At 36.8% G+C, this 12037-nt stretch overlaps 2 protein-coding genes across 2 annotated transcripts; both read right to left on the bottom strand.

The window, feature by feature from the left end:
• Positions 1-2432: 2432 nt before the first annotated feature.
• LOC106096120 (uncharacterized) lies at positions 2433-5342 on the bottom strand. Its single transcript, XM_013263705.2, has 2 exons — positions 4670-5342; positions 2433-3498 (listed from the first exon to the last, which is right to left on the bottom strand). Exons 1-2 carry the CDS (start codon positions 4866-4868, stop codon positions 2699-2701), a joined length of 999 nt encoding a protein of 332 aa, XP_013119159.1. The 5' UTR covers positions 4869-5342; the 3' UTR covers positions 2433-2698.
• Positions 5343-6621: 1279 nt separating this feature from the next.
• On the bottom strand, positions 6622-10847 carry LOC106096119 (mesoderm induction early response protein 1). Its single transcript, XM_013263704.2, has 4 exons — positions 9982-10847; positions 7773-8200; positions 7534-7710; positions 6622-7451 (listed from the first exon to the last, which is right to left on the bottom strand). The coding sequence occupies exons 1-4, from the start codon at positions 10730-10732 to the stop codon at positions 7050-7052; spliced, it is 1758 nt and encodes a 585-aa protein (XP_013119158.2). The 5' UTR covers positions 10733-10847; the 3' UTR covers positions 6622-7049.
• Between the last annotated feature and the right edge of the window lie 1190 nt (positions 10848-12037).

The raw sequence follows: 12037 nt of genomic DNA, 5'->3' as shown, positions 1-12037 counted from the left end.
TGTTTGAAGTGCACTATCGTTGACAGATAGTGCACTACGCGAGAAAAAATTTTACTCATCTGTTTACGGTACACTACCTGGTAATTATGTATGTCATGGTCTCACCCCAGCTATCCGACTGCCATTTCGTACGTAGAACAACCGTAAACATAAGGGTCAAAGCAGAATGAGCGGGTTGAGATTTGTTTTTCAGCCTTGCGTTGGAAAATGCAAATCCGCAAAAATATCCTACAAAAGAAACACGCAAAAGTTAAACAACTTTCAATTTGTTGCATTCTTTGCATGGTACAGCCATGACATAGTTAGCAGTTAGTATACTGTTAACAGCTGAGTAAAATTTTTTCTCTCGAAGTGCACTATCTTTCAACGAATTTTGGTTGTGTGTGTATTGACGTTAAGAACTATAACACACAACTAACGAAAAATGGCTCGAAGTAGGAACATAAAAACAGAGTTGCACTAATCACTGATTTTGACAGATAGTGCACTCAATATTTTGTTTCTAAGCAACTGCCACTACCTGTAAATGAATGTATCTTGGGTACAACTAAGAGATAGCGTCATTAGCACAACATCAAAAACTAACGAAACTACCTTGATTGGCAAATGCAGTTAATTGAAATGTCAAAGTGGTTTTTACAACTTATCTCTTACAAATGTGTTTAATATTTGTATTTTCATCATTATAACACTGTCTTGTTTTGTTTTGTTTATTTGTAACACTGTTTTGTTTCGGATCAAACAGAACATCTTTTTAAGATTTTAGAAATATATCACAGCTGTGATATCAAGCCTTTGACATTTAGATTTACTGCAAAATCAAAACAAAAATAAAAAGATTGTACTCAGCTTTTCGCATGACCTCACTTTATAAGTTCATTCTGATTGTTATTGTGGTTTAAGTTGTCAACTCTGTTATTCTCATCCAATTGTCAAATTTGCTATTTTTATTATTTCTCAATTTTATGAAGTTTTGTACATGGAACCTTCTTCACGAAAAATGAATGCAAATGCAAATTTGCTTCTAATGTTTACATTAAAATGATGAACAAAACTCATGCCAGGTAAACAAACTATTGACGCCGCTATAGAAAAATCACTAAACGGCGGCGTCATCATTTCAATACACTACAAACACAATATTGTACATTTGTCCATTATTGTTAAATAACTACCTTTTAGAATCCCATTTTATGCCAAATAAGTCGTTAAAATTAAGTGACGTCTGCCTACAAAGTCGGCGGCTAAGTTATGCCGCACGTAAGTTGGTTACGCAAGTGAATTTACAATTACTGACATGAGACTTTGCTCAATGAAACGTCAAAATTTGCTGTGCTGTCAAAAATCTTACTAGCCTATGGTCTACTCAAAAATTATTCACCACACTTAAGGTCATAATTTCACTATCCCTACAACTTTGCTACCATTCGACACAAAGCCTAGATAGCCAAGCCGTGAAGGGAAAAATAAAACGCAAAGGTTTCCAGTGCAAGTCTTTTTGTTTACCATGAGGTGATAATGCCATTGAACAACCAAGTCGGATTTAAAAAGGTGGTCTCACGCGAACAGCTGTTAACAGCCGGTCAGGTTTGACGGTATTAAGATGTCAGATTATTGTTTTCATTCTCTTTGTTGCTATCTCTTTCTCGTATATTCTCTGCTCATGTACAAAGCATGGTGAACAACGTGGTATTTATAAATACATATTATTAATACCTATTATCTTATTTTAATATTTAATTATCCATATATAGACTATATTGACTAAGGCGCTTAGGATGGAAGATAATATATGTGGATGTAGATTTCATGGAATTTCTGAATTACAAATGAAATATCTGAATTAAAAATTGAATTTCTGAATTTCAATTTATAAGTGGAGAGATTTTGCTCAAACCAATTCTCTAAGCACTTTTTCCACTCCCACACACACCTCCAAAACATGGTTATTTAGCGCTCCAACAACATTTTCTGGCGCCAAAATCATTGACCATTCATTTTTATCTTAATGTGCCGGAAAAAAAGAACTCATTGGATGCCAAGTCAAGGCTGTACGGCGGATGATCCATCAATTCGATATTTTGGCTGACCTCAAAACGTTCCGAGTACGATTATGCTAAAAAATGTCAAACTTTCCAATAGAAATGTCAGATTGCACCTGGTCACTCTTGGTATTGCCTAGGCCAGAAACTTATAAAGCAGCCCTCGTACGTAGATATAATTTGTACAACATTTGTGTTCAGAAACTATTCCATAAAAAGAATTCAGTGTTTTATTTTGAAAATTATAATGGTTGGACAAATAATATAGGTATATTAATTTAAAACTAAACTAATAATACTTTTGATTGACAGTCATATTGCAAATCTACCATTCTGCGTTTACTTATGATAAAATCTTAAGTGGAATACATATAAAATATTTGTTTTAAACATTTACTCTTAAAAAATGTTTCAAAGACATTTGTTATATCAAAATAGATATTGCTCACTAAGTTAATAAGCATTCGCTTTTTATTTGTCTTTTGAAACATAAAAAATAATATGTGTGTTATGAAACTATAGCACATACTCGTACAAATATCAATATGCTTTTTTAACACATTCTATTACATGTTAAATATAAAATATAAAGTTTGCGTTTTCTTAACTGCTTTCAGCACTACGAATAAAGCAAAGAGAAACAACTAGTTTTTAAATTAGCCAAATTCTTCTATTAAAACGTCCTGCAATTTTTGCCTAACCTGTAGTTTTCTTTGCTCTTTAACTTTTCTAAGGTACGGCAATAAACTCAGTAAAAACATTCGGTCGGAGTCTTCTTCAGTTGAATCCAACAAACATGGCTCGGTATTCGTGGCCATTTCCTGGTGCATTTTAAAATTAATAACATTAATTTTGTTAAATCTATTGTTCTCGGCACTGTTTACATCTAGTGGTGTAGATTTATCAGTATTTGCCTTTTCATTGACACTTTGAAAATTGTCCTCTGTTGAGACAGCATCTTCGTCAAATTGGTCGTCATCATCATCATCATCGTCATCGTCCTCAAAGTCTCCTTGTGGGCCATTCATATGATTATAATTCATTTCCGCCTTATCCTCTTTTAGATAAGAAGTTGTACATTGCGCTGACGTCTCTGATGGTTCTGAAGCCTCCAATTTAATGCGCTTGTTTGGTGTGCTATTATCTTGAAACATGGCGGCAAATTCGGAAAAATGATATTGGTTTTGCAATCTATTGTCATAGTGTGCTTCTTGAACGTTGTTCGAAGAGTTGCTTTCCCGCTCTCGATGCCCGGCATTGTGTAATTCCTGCCAGTAAAAGGATTGCTCTCTAAGGCGATGATGGCGCATTACATTTTCCGCAACAGCAGGTTCCATAAACCGCATGTCATTATAAAAACGCCACGTCGTGGGAGGCTCAGCCGATAATGTGTTGCGTATGAAAACTTTGCGAAAATTATCTCTAAGATGCCCCCATTTTATTCGACAAATGTCAGCTGCAAATACAAAACATATAAAATTTTAAAACTCATTTCATTTAAAGCCGCATTATTTGTTCAGCTCAATATGTTCCTTAGCATGTCGGCTAGAAAATCGAAACAGTTTTCCACATGTTATTATCTTCTTACTAATCCGCTACGTAAATCATTCATTCGATTGAACGCGACAAACAAAATTGATCAAAATAATCATTGAAATAAACTGAAATCGGAGAGCGCTTTTGCTGCGAGAAAAGCTTCCCTCGGTTTAATAAGCTCAAAACCAATCCGTTATTCAAGCTAAATGTTTGCCAGATAAACGAATGGCGAAAGACACTTTAAGTTGTTCATTCTGTTAAATGCATCTTAATCAAAAGCAGCAGTTGTAATGTACATACAAACAAATCTGCTATGAAAAGTAGATCCCTTATCATTGAACTTAAACTTGAGTCGGGCAGCATTTATTAAGTATGTGAGAAGTTTTCCCCCTGTCCCATAGCTTTATTGAAATCCGCCTATGACGCTTAACGCCTGGGTTCGAATCCTGGCGAGACCATCAGGAAAAAATTCCAGCGGTGGTTTTCCCCTCCTAATGCTGGCAACAGTTATGAGGCACTATGCCATGTAAAACTTCTCTCCAAAGAGGTATTGCACTGCGCACGCCTTTCGGACCCGGGTATAAACAGGAGGCCCCTTATCATTGAGCTTAAACTTGAATCGGACTGCACTCATTGATATGTAAGAAATTTGGCCCTGTTCCTTAGTGGAATGTTTATGGGCAAAATTTATATTTGTATAATCACTTTCATGCGTATTTTATAATTGTATACTTTTTTGTTAGGTTGTATTTATATTGATCAATTTAAAAAAGATGCAAGTTGTTCTCCCATGGTCTATTATTTGAAATCAGCTGTTGGCTTAACGTATTGACGTATTGAATAAAAGCGCTTGGACTTTCATTTAGGGAGACCCTTAGACATGTTTTAAATACTCCCTTTGATCCCCGTCGTTGTAAACGAAAAATCACAAACAACAAAACGGCTCAAATGAACGTAGTTGTTGTCCGTTTACGTTGTTAACAAATACACAGATGCCTGAGAGTGTTAGTGCTCAATGCCTTAACTGCGAATGTATATAAAGTACATGCATATATGTATGCATACGCCTATGTATTTCATTGCCAACTTACCTGGCAGATGAACCTCTTGACTAACTTGTTGCCACAATAAATGTATATCAGATCGTTTTTGGCCATTATTTGTTCGTATCCACAGATGAGGTCTCCGTGACACCGAGGCAATTAATCGTTTCACTGTCTCAATTGGTAATTTTGCTGTGTTGGTGAAGTTAAGATTAGCCGTTGACGATGTTTGGTGATGGTGTTGCATTCTGCCGTAAACGAACAACAGCCACAAAGTAACACTTAAAGAAATAAAATCTCTCTAAAAAATCTCGAGATGCGCCTGCTCCAAACAAACGATGCCACACGTTGCCTCTGCACTACCAACTGACGCCAAGATCACTTTGAAAACTTTAACTAAGCCCTCATCACCATACTTGTTTACTTACATACAAACGTATAGTTCACGCGCTCTATTTGCAAGAGCGGGAGAGAGAAACTTTTACGTAGAAGCAAATGACTTTTTTCCGGATACGCTTCCGTTAAGTTCGGCTTAGTGTGCTGTGTTTTTTTTGTCTGTTGTTATACTCGTATATACTGCACACAAACATATATTTGCATTTTTTACGCTATGCTTCTTCTATGTCTAACACCATCACTACACAAAAGACGGGTTTTACGGCATTATCAAGAATGGCTTTGTAAGGTGTAATTTTGTAGACTTTACAAGGGAGAATGTTGTCGAGGATAACACATGAAAATATTCCCCTTATAGGGAGTTCATAGCTGTTAATGTAAAAAAGGAGAAAAAAAATTGCCGCAATGATGTAATGTACTCGCCTGTATTAAAATTTGATTGTAAGGATTCAAAACGGTTTGCATAGCACAATGGCTGGATAATTGATTGATAATTGTTGTTAACTATTGATAACTAGAATTTAAAACTATTCGTTGTTGCATGTGGAGGAAGCAATCCTCGTCAAGCCCCCTATGTGGGCAATATCGTTCCTATCCATGAAACCGATCGCCGCGAAAACGTTAAGGTCATTGGTTTTCGTTAAAGGAGCCATTTACTCGCCTCGTCAGACGGCCTCTCACTGAGACTCTTCATTCGATGCCACTGATTGTCCGCAACTGCAATTGCAGTTACCCCTTATACCCATGGAGCATTTTACTATCCACAACCTTTGGATACGCCCGGTAGTTCTTAGCTCAGCTTCCCATGATAACGATAAACATTACACATGAACTTGCCGGAATATCGTAGCCAAGTATAACAGTAACAACCAGTTTAAAGATATATATTAAATTCTAGACTCTTACTAAACACGACTTCTCATAGTTGGCACATTTTAATAGGGAAAATAATCGTATCACTACGTGAAAATCTCAAAAACAGAAACAATTAGGTAACTGCTCGAGATTTTTGGTTTGTGTTGTTGTTGTTCTTGTAGTTGTTGTAGCATTGGTAAAGGGACACCCGCATATGAAAAATGTTAGGCGTTCGGCGCCATTGGCGTGCTTGTATGACTACTCCAAAAATTTTGAAAGTATTGTAGTAACTTTCAAAAAAAGCTTAGAGTGGCAAATCAAAAACCTACTTACATATTTCTCCTTAGGCTAGGTTGAAAAGAGGTTGCGGATATTAATCCGCCCCATGCCACTATGGACATAAACCTAAGCCAGTAATCGACTTGTTGTGCGCTCTAAATAATAAAAAGTAACCTCGAAAAAATCTAAGTTAGGAATTTCGTGCTACTTACAACATCCTTAATCGTTTGCTACACCTCGCTCCTGTCCCCACCTAAGTACCGGTGTCTGTTGGGCGCGAAAGCAGGGCAATGACAGGAAACGCTCCAACGTCTCATCTTCTTCCCCACATGCTCTACACGTGCTATCATTTGCCGCACCGATTTTGCTTAAGTGAGCTCGCAGTCCTATGTATCCTGTTATGTGCCGAAAGCTACACTGACCTTCATGCTCCCCTTAAATGTTTGAGATTATTAAGAAGGACAAATAAACACATGTGGCGACGTTTCTGAGTTTATTATGATATATGTATGTCCTAATATATATACTAAGAACAACGATCGGAAGAAAGTATTTGTGTATTACACAAAAAGAAAACAATACATACAACAAAACATTGTATACACAATAATAAAAAAATAAATTAAGCTGCTTAAAAAATTATATCCTATTGCTTAAGTATTTTTTCAGAATAAATCTCTGTTGGATGTCGTAACAACCAGCTGGAATAGTGAAATATTCAAAGTGCTGTAATACTACAGGTTGTAACATGACGCAAATTCTTCTTGTTCCGGAAACATCTATGGGCCACAATACGTTTGATTTTCCTCTGCAAACGGAAATTCGGACTTTGCTGCTGCGTCCTCGAACGTGTTGATAAACGATATTTAGAACGTTTTCCCTTTGACTTCGACTGTCATCATTTGGGATGAGTTACAGTGGGCGCCATTACGGAGGTGGTTGAGGTGTTAATGTCTATATTAATTGAATCAGTATGGTTGTTGCCAGAACGTTTTTTATGTTGCGCAGATTTTTCTAAACACGCCGTTGATGAGGTACTACCGCTATTTATTATCGCAGATGTATTGATCATTATGGAAATATTTTTGTGAGAATTTCTACGTGTAGTGGTAGCAGGGTTATTTACTGGAGATCCTACCGGAGTAAGCGACGATGGATTGGATCCATACTCATTGTCTTCGTTTAAGTATATATCCATATGGTCCACCGTATCGGTGTTAGCAAAATTATGATCTCTTCTTTCACTTTTTTTCCATAGATAATAGAATTGGACCAATTCACGCATAGTGCGTGTACGCACCTATTTTGTTTACAGAGATTTATATAAGATGATACATTGCATCAAGTTTATGATATGTTTTTATGAACTACAAAATACTTACTTGGTTCTGGCGAATTTTAAGAAAATCTTTACCGAATTTTTGTATGCCTTCCTCGAATTTCTGACATTCCTCTTCTGACCATAAGCTCATGCCGTCATTCATAGGTAAAGCGTTTAACCGTTTTCGCCGCAAGGCTTCTTTGAAGTCATAGCCGCATTGCACCAATAAATGCAGAGCCTATACAAAATAATTTCAGTAATAAATTATATGTTTATATAAAACTCAAAACGTTTTCTAACTTGTTCGTTATCTTTAACAACAGCAGCCGGCACATCATCTGTAACACCCAATGGCGAAATGCCGCTTTTCTCCCCATTTGCTAATAGCGAGTTGTTCTCCATGTTGTCGTTATTTCTAGTAGAATCTGCATTCTCTTTATTTGTAGTGCTCATCGTTTCAAAATCCGTAGATTCCTCGTCGGCTCCCTGGTTTCGATTAATATCCCTTATTTTAAGTAAGTATGCTTCTACCTCCCGTTCGCTAACTTGACTTGGCTCCCATATAAGTTTGTCTTCATTTTCATACGGTAAAATGTCTCCATATTGTGACAAGCCTTTTGGTATAAAAGCTTGATAAGAAGATCCTATCATTACTTTCTTTTTATATTCTTCGTCGTCTTCCTCTTCCACTTCTTCTTCTACGCCGTATAAAGTTTCCAAAGGAATATCTGCAAAAATAAAAAGTAGGTATAGGAGATAATGTTCTTTCGCTGGCAAACCACAAAATAATTTCAATAATCTAATTACACAATTGTAGTTCGACGCCAATTTCACAACTGTCTAAAGGTAAGTAAATATGGGAAGTACCGTTAAGGGTTTTGTATTTAGGGGAAGGTACCCATAGCTAGATATGAGTTTATTCTATAAAAATATCTTATAACCCATTTTTTATTTATTTCAATAGTACTAAGCGTTATTTGCCTAAAATACGTGTTTCACAGTAAGAAAAACCTTAGTTGGGAATTACATTAATAAAAAAAAAATAATATAGATTCTAGCAAAGAGTTGAATAAAAGGTTCAATATAATATTGAAGTTAATAAGAGCCTAACCACAAACTTATTTGTGTTTTTTTTTTTTGGATTAAATTTAAAATTTTTGAAAATAATTGAATAAAAGGTACAATATAATTTAAAAGACGATAAGTGCTGGGCTCCCCAGCCACAATCAAGTAATCAGATTTTCAGATTAAATTTAAAATTCTTGAAAAATTAACATTTTAACAGTGTAACTGAAAAAAGCATTTTATAGTACAGTGTTACAAATTCTGCTGGCAAATAAAGTAGGCTAACGACTTTCAGTAACAATTTGTGCAAATTTCCACAAATTTTTGAGTACACAAACACATTTTATATACAGAATATAAATAAACAGCTGTTTTTTATAAAACAGCTGTTCGAGGAGCAAATTTCTGCTAAGAAATAAACCTCCAGTAAAAGTTTGCAAGCTCTCAATTACCAAACTCTCAAAATATAGCTTGCTCTCGCGCACTCCCCCGTTTTATTCTGCTGGCAAATAAATTACGCGAACGACTTCCAGCAACAATTAGTGCAAATGTTAACTAATTTTTGAGTACCCGAACACATGTTATTGTTTTAAATGTGGTACTATTTTCGCTTTTCTCGATATTTTTCGCCGATTATTTTTTGTAGATAGTAGATTTAAAAGCAAAAAAAAATACTTTTTTTCATTCAATAGGACATTCCCTCAATTCTTATGGTAAAATTTTAATAAAATTGTTATTTTCGTAATGTTTCAAAAAAGTAATCGCGGCAAAAAGGGTTTTCAACGGTGGAAAACGAACATAGCACCAGCCATTAGACCAGAGATGGGCAATAACAAAACAACAGTAGCACAAGTACAGTGTAAGCAACTTCGTGTGCCTTCGTTCGGTCGACTCATTGTTGTTATTTTAAACTTTATTGATTACTCCGACTTCAAAGCCCTTCATACAAACATAATTTAGACTAAAAAGGCTCAATAAATAAACTTGAACTTAACTTAAATTTGTTTTGCACTATAACCTTGTGTTAAAATGAATCGTCATTGGTATGCAGTTTACGTTATTTTCCTCGTTTTGCTTGAAGCACAACTTTGCTCATCCGACCTCGTCCGAGCAAAGTATGGTTCAAATCGTTCCATAACCTGATATAGCTCCTATGTAAACCGATCTCTCGATTATACTTTGTGAACCCCTAGATGGCGCAATTTTGTACCGTAGCGCAGAGGTTAGCATGTCCGCCTATGGCGCTGAACGCCTGGGTTCGAACCTTGGCAGAACCACCAGAAAAATGTTCAGCGGTGGTTATCTGTTAAACATTTTAGAGTCCTATCTTATTTCTAATGAAAGAAAATTATATACATTTCCCCTAATGTACGTACAATTTCGTATGTAAAGTTTATCAAAAAAGTGTCACGTCAAAAGTCATTTCTTTATTGCAATAACGTACCTTTCCCGTTGGTTGTGGGAGCAATGGAGCCGAAAGTGCCTTCGGGATATAAATCCAACAAGTGTGTCCGTCGTACCATGGGCATTTCGCCAGTTTCCGTAATTTGGCTGGTATCTTCCAAAGGATCTTCATCTGCGTCCTCGTCGACGGCTTTTTCTTCATCTGCCACCTCTCTTTCTTCGTTACCTTCAATTGTAATCTCATTACCTCTTATCACATCTTGCAGGGATAAAGTCTCCTCACTGTTATCCTTATCTACTTCTGCGCCCTCGGTAGGTAACTGATGCAGATCTGCACCGAATTTCGGTTTTGGTTTGTGTTTTTTCTTGTTGGATGACTTTTTGGACTTTTTACGAAGAGGTTCAAAGTCAATTGGTGGCAATGATTGGTACTTGGCCAGTAACTCTTCCAAAGGTATTTCACTTTCCTGTTTCAATGTATCGATTTCCTCCTGAACATCATGGGATTCTAATGCTGCTAAACTCTCCTCTTCGTTCAACGTCTGCTCATCATCAAAGTCATTTACCATCATTTCAATAGAGGGTTCGAATGTTTCGTCCTTGCTGGCAGACGACGAAGATGAAGGAGACATTGGATCTGTGAACAACACATCGTTCAAATGCAAACTGGGCGATACTTTTCTTTCTCTTTTAGTAATAGGCGGAGGCTTTAATATAGACGAATCTTCCTCAACATTTAGACCGTTTTCTATCTCAGCTGAATTTTCACCTTTGGCTAAAGCTGCCGCCATTTCTATGTAACGCAAAATGTATTTACAAATAAATCCAGAGTTTAAATAAATTAATACATTAAATTACGTCCTATCTTTTACAACAATACAACTTTTGACAGAAGGAATAACAAATAGAAAATCGTTCCACAACGAATGAAGGCCACTACCTGACTTCGACTTTTCGCCCGAACAACTGTCAAAACGCACTATAAAAATAATGTTAACCAGGGATGATGTTGTTGCATGGTGGAAGTGGCGATCCTCGTCAAGCCCGTTCGGGACTATACGACAGATTGCCACGGGAACATGATGGCCATTGGTGTTTTAAAGGCGCCAATAACTCGCCTTGTCATATCGAGCATCATTGGCAATCAGTATTTAAGAAAAAGCCGGTGTCACATGTCCCCTCACTGAGACTCTCCACTCGATCCCGCTGAATTGTCCGTGACTGCAGTTGCAGCTACTCCGTATGGAGCACTCCACTATCCGCAACCTATGGACGCGCCCGGTAGCTCTCAGCTAAGCTTTTCGTGATAACAAAGAACACCACACAGACTGGAGCTCAAAGTTCCGGCCTGTGTGATGCTCATAGTTATCTCATGCCGGGAACCAGGGATGATAAATGAGGCTGTCGAAATGGGATTGAAAACAAGTTAAAAGGGTACTTTTTGTGGTCAAAGGGTACCATTTTATACTCTTAATGGGCGAAACTTCCTCTCACAGCTTAAAAAATATCGTTCAAAGGACATAACAATGGCGGATTTAAAAAGGTGGTCTCACGCGAACTGCTCTTAACAGCCGGCCAGGTTCGACCTTATTAAGATGTCAGATTTTCGTTTGCATTCTCTTTGTTGTCGTCTTTTTTCTCGCATATTCTCTGCTCATATACGCACACGTATACACACACGCACATAAAATTTCTTTGTGTGTGTTGCCAATACGCTGATCAGCTCGATGGCAAGATGACCTTTAATAATTTCGCCATTGGGGATTACATACAAAAAGTACTGTGTGCAGGCCATTTCGCTCGTTTATAATGCAAGTGTTCTTTTCTCATGTCTATGAGCCTGTCTGATTCAAGTTTTCATTCATTGATAAGGAACGGACGTCCTTGTTATGGCCGAGTCTGAACTCGAACTATATTTTGAGATAGCTATCTTCTAGACCGAAAATTAGGAAATTTTACCCTTGAAGGCACATAATGTGTATTTTTGTTAGTTTACTTTTAAGTAAGGAAAAATTAGTTGCATTCGCCCATTCTATGGCTCTTCCAACCAAGGATCCCGATTTCGATACGCATGTTCCAGATATTTTCTACACAGG

Source organism: Stomoxys calcitrans, chromosome 5, assembly GCF_963082655.1.
Source record: "Stomoxys calcitrans chromosome 5, idStoCalc2.1, whole genome shotgun sequence".
Lineage (NCBI taxonomy): Eukaryota > Metazoa > Arthropoda > Insecta > Diptera > Muscidae > Stomoxys > Stomoxys calcitrans.
Note: the sequence above shows the minus strand (reverse complement) of the source record. Positions and strands in the feature narration are given on the sequence as shown.

Coding starts and splice junctions, on each gene's coding strand:
- LOC106096120 (XM_013263705.2), bottom strand. CDS start 4,868: ATGCAACACCATCACCAAACATCGTCAACGGCTAATCTTAACTTCACC. Junction 3,499..4,669: donor TCAAGAGGTTCATCTGCCAG/GTAAGTTGGCAA, acceptor TTGTATTTGCAG/CTGACATTTGTCGAATAAAA.
- LOC106096119 (XM_013263704.2), bottom strand. CDS start 10,732: ATGGCGGCAGCTTTAGCCAAAGGTGAAAATTCAGCTGAGATAGAAAAC. Junction 8,201..9,981: donor TCCCACAACCAACGGGAAAG/GTACGTTATTGC, acceptor TTATTTTTGCAG/ATATTCCTTTGGAAACTTTA. Junction 7,711..7,772: donor TTGTTAAAGATAACGAACAA/GTTAGAAAACGT, acceptor TATTTTGTATAG/GCTCTGCATTTATTGGTGCA.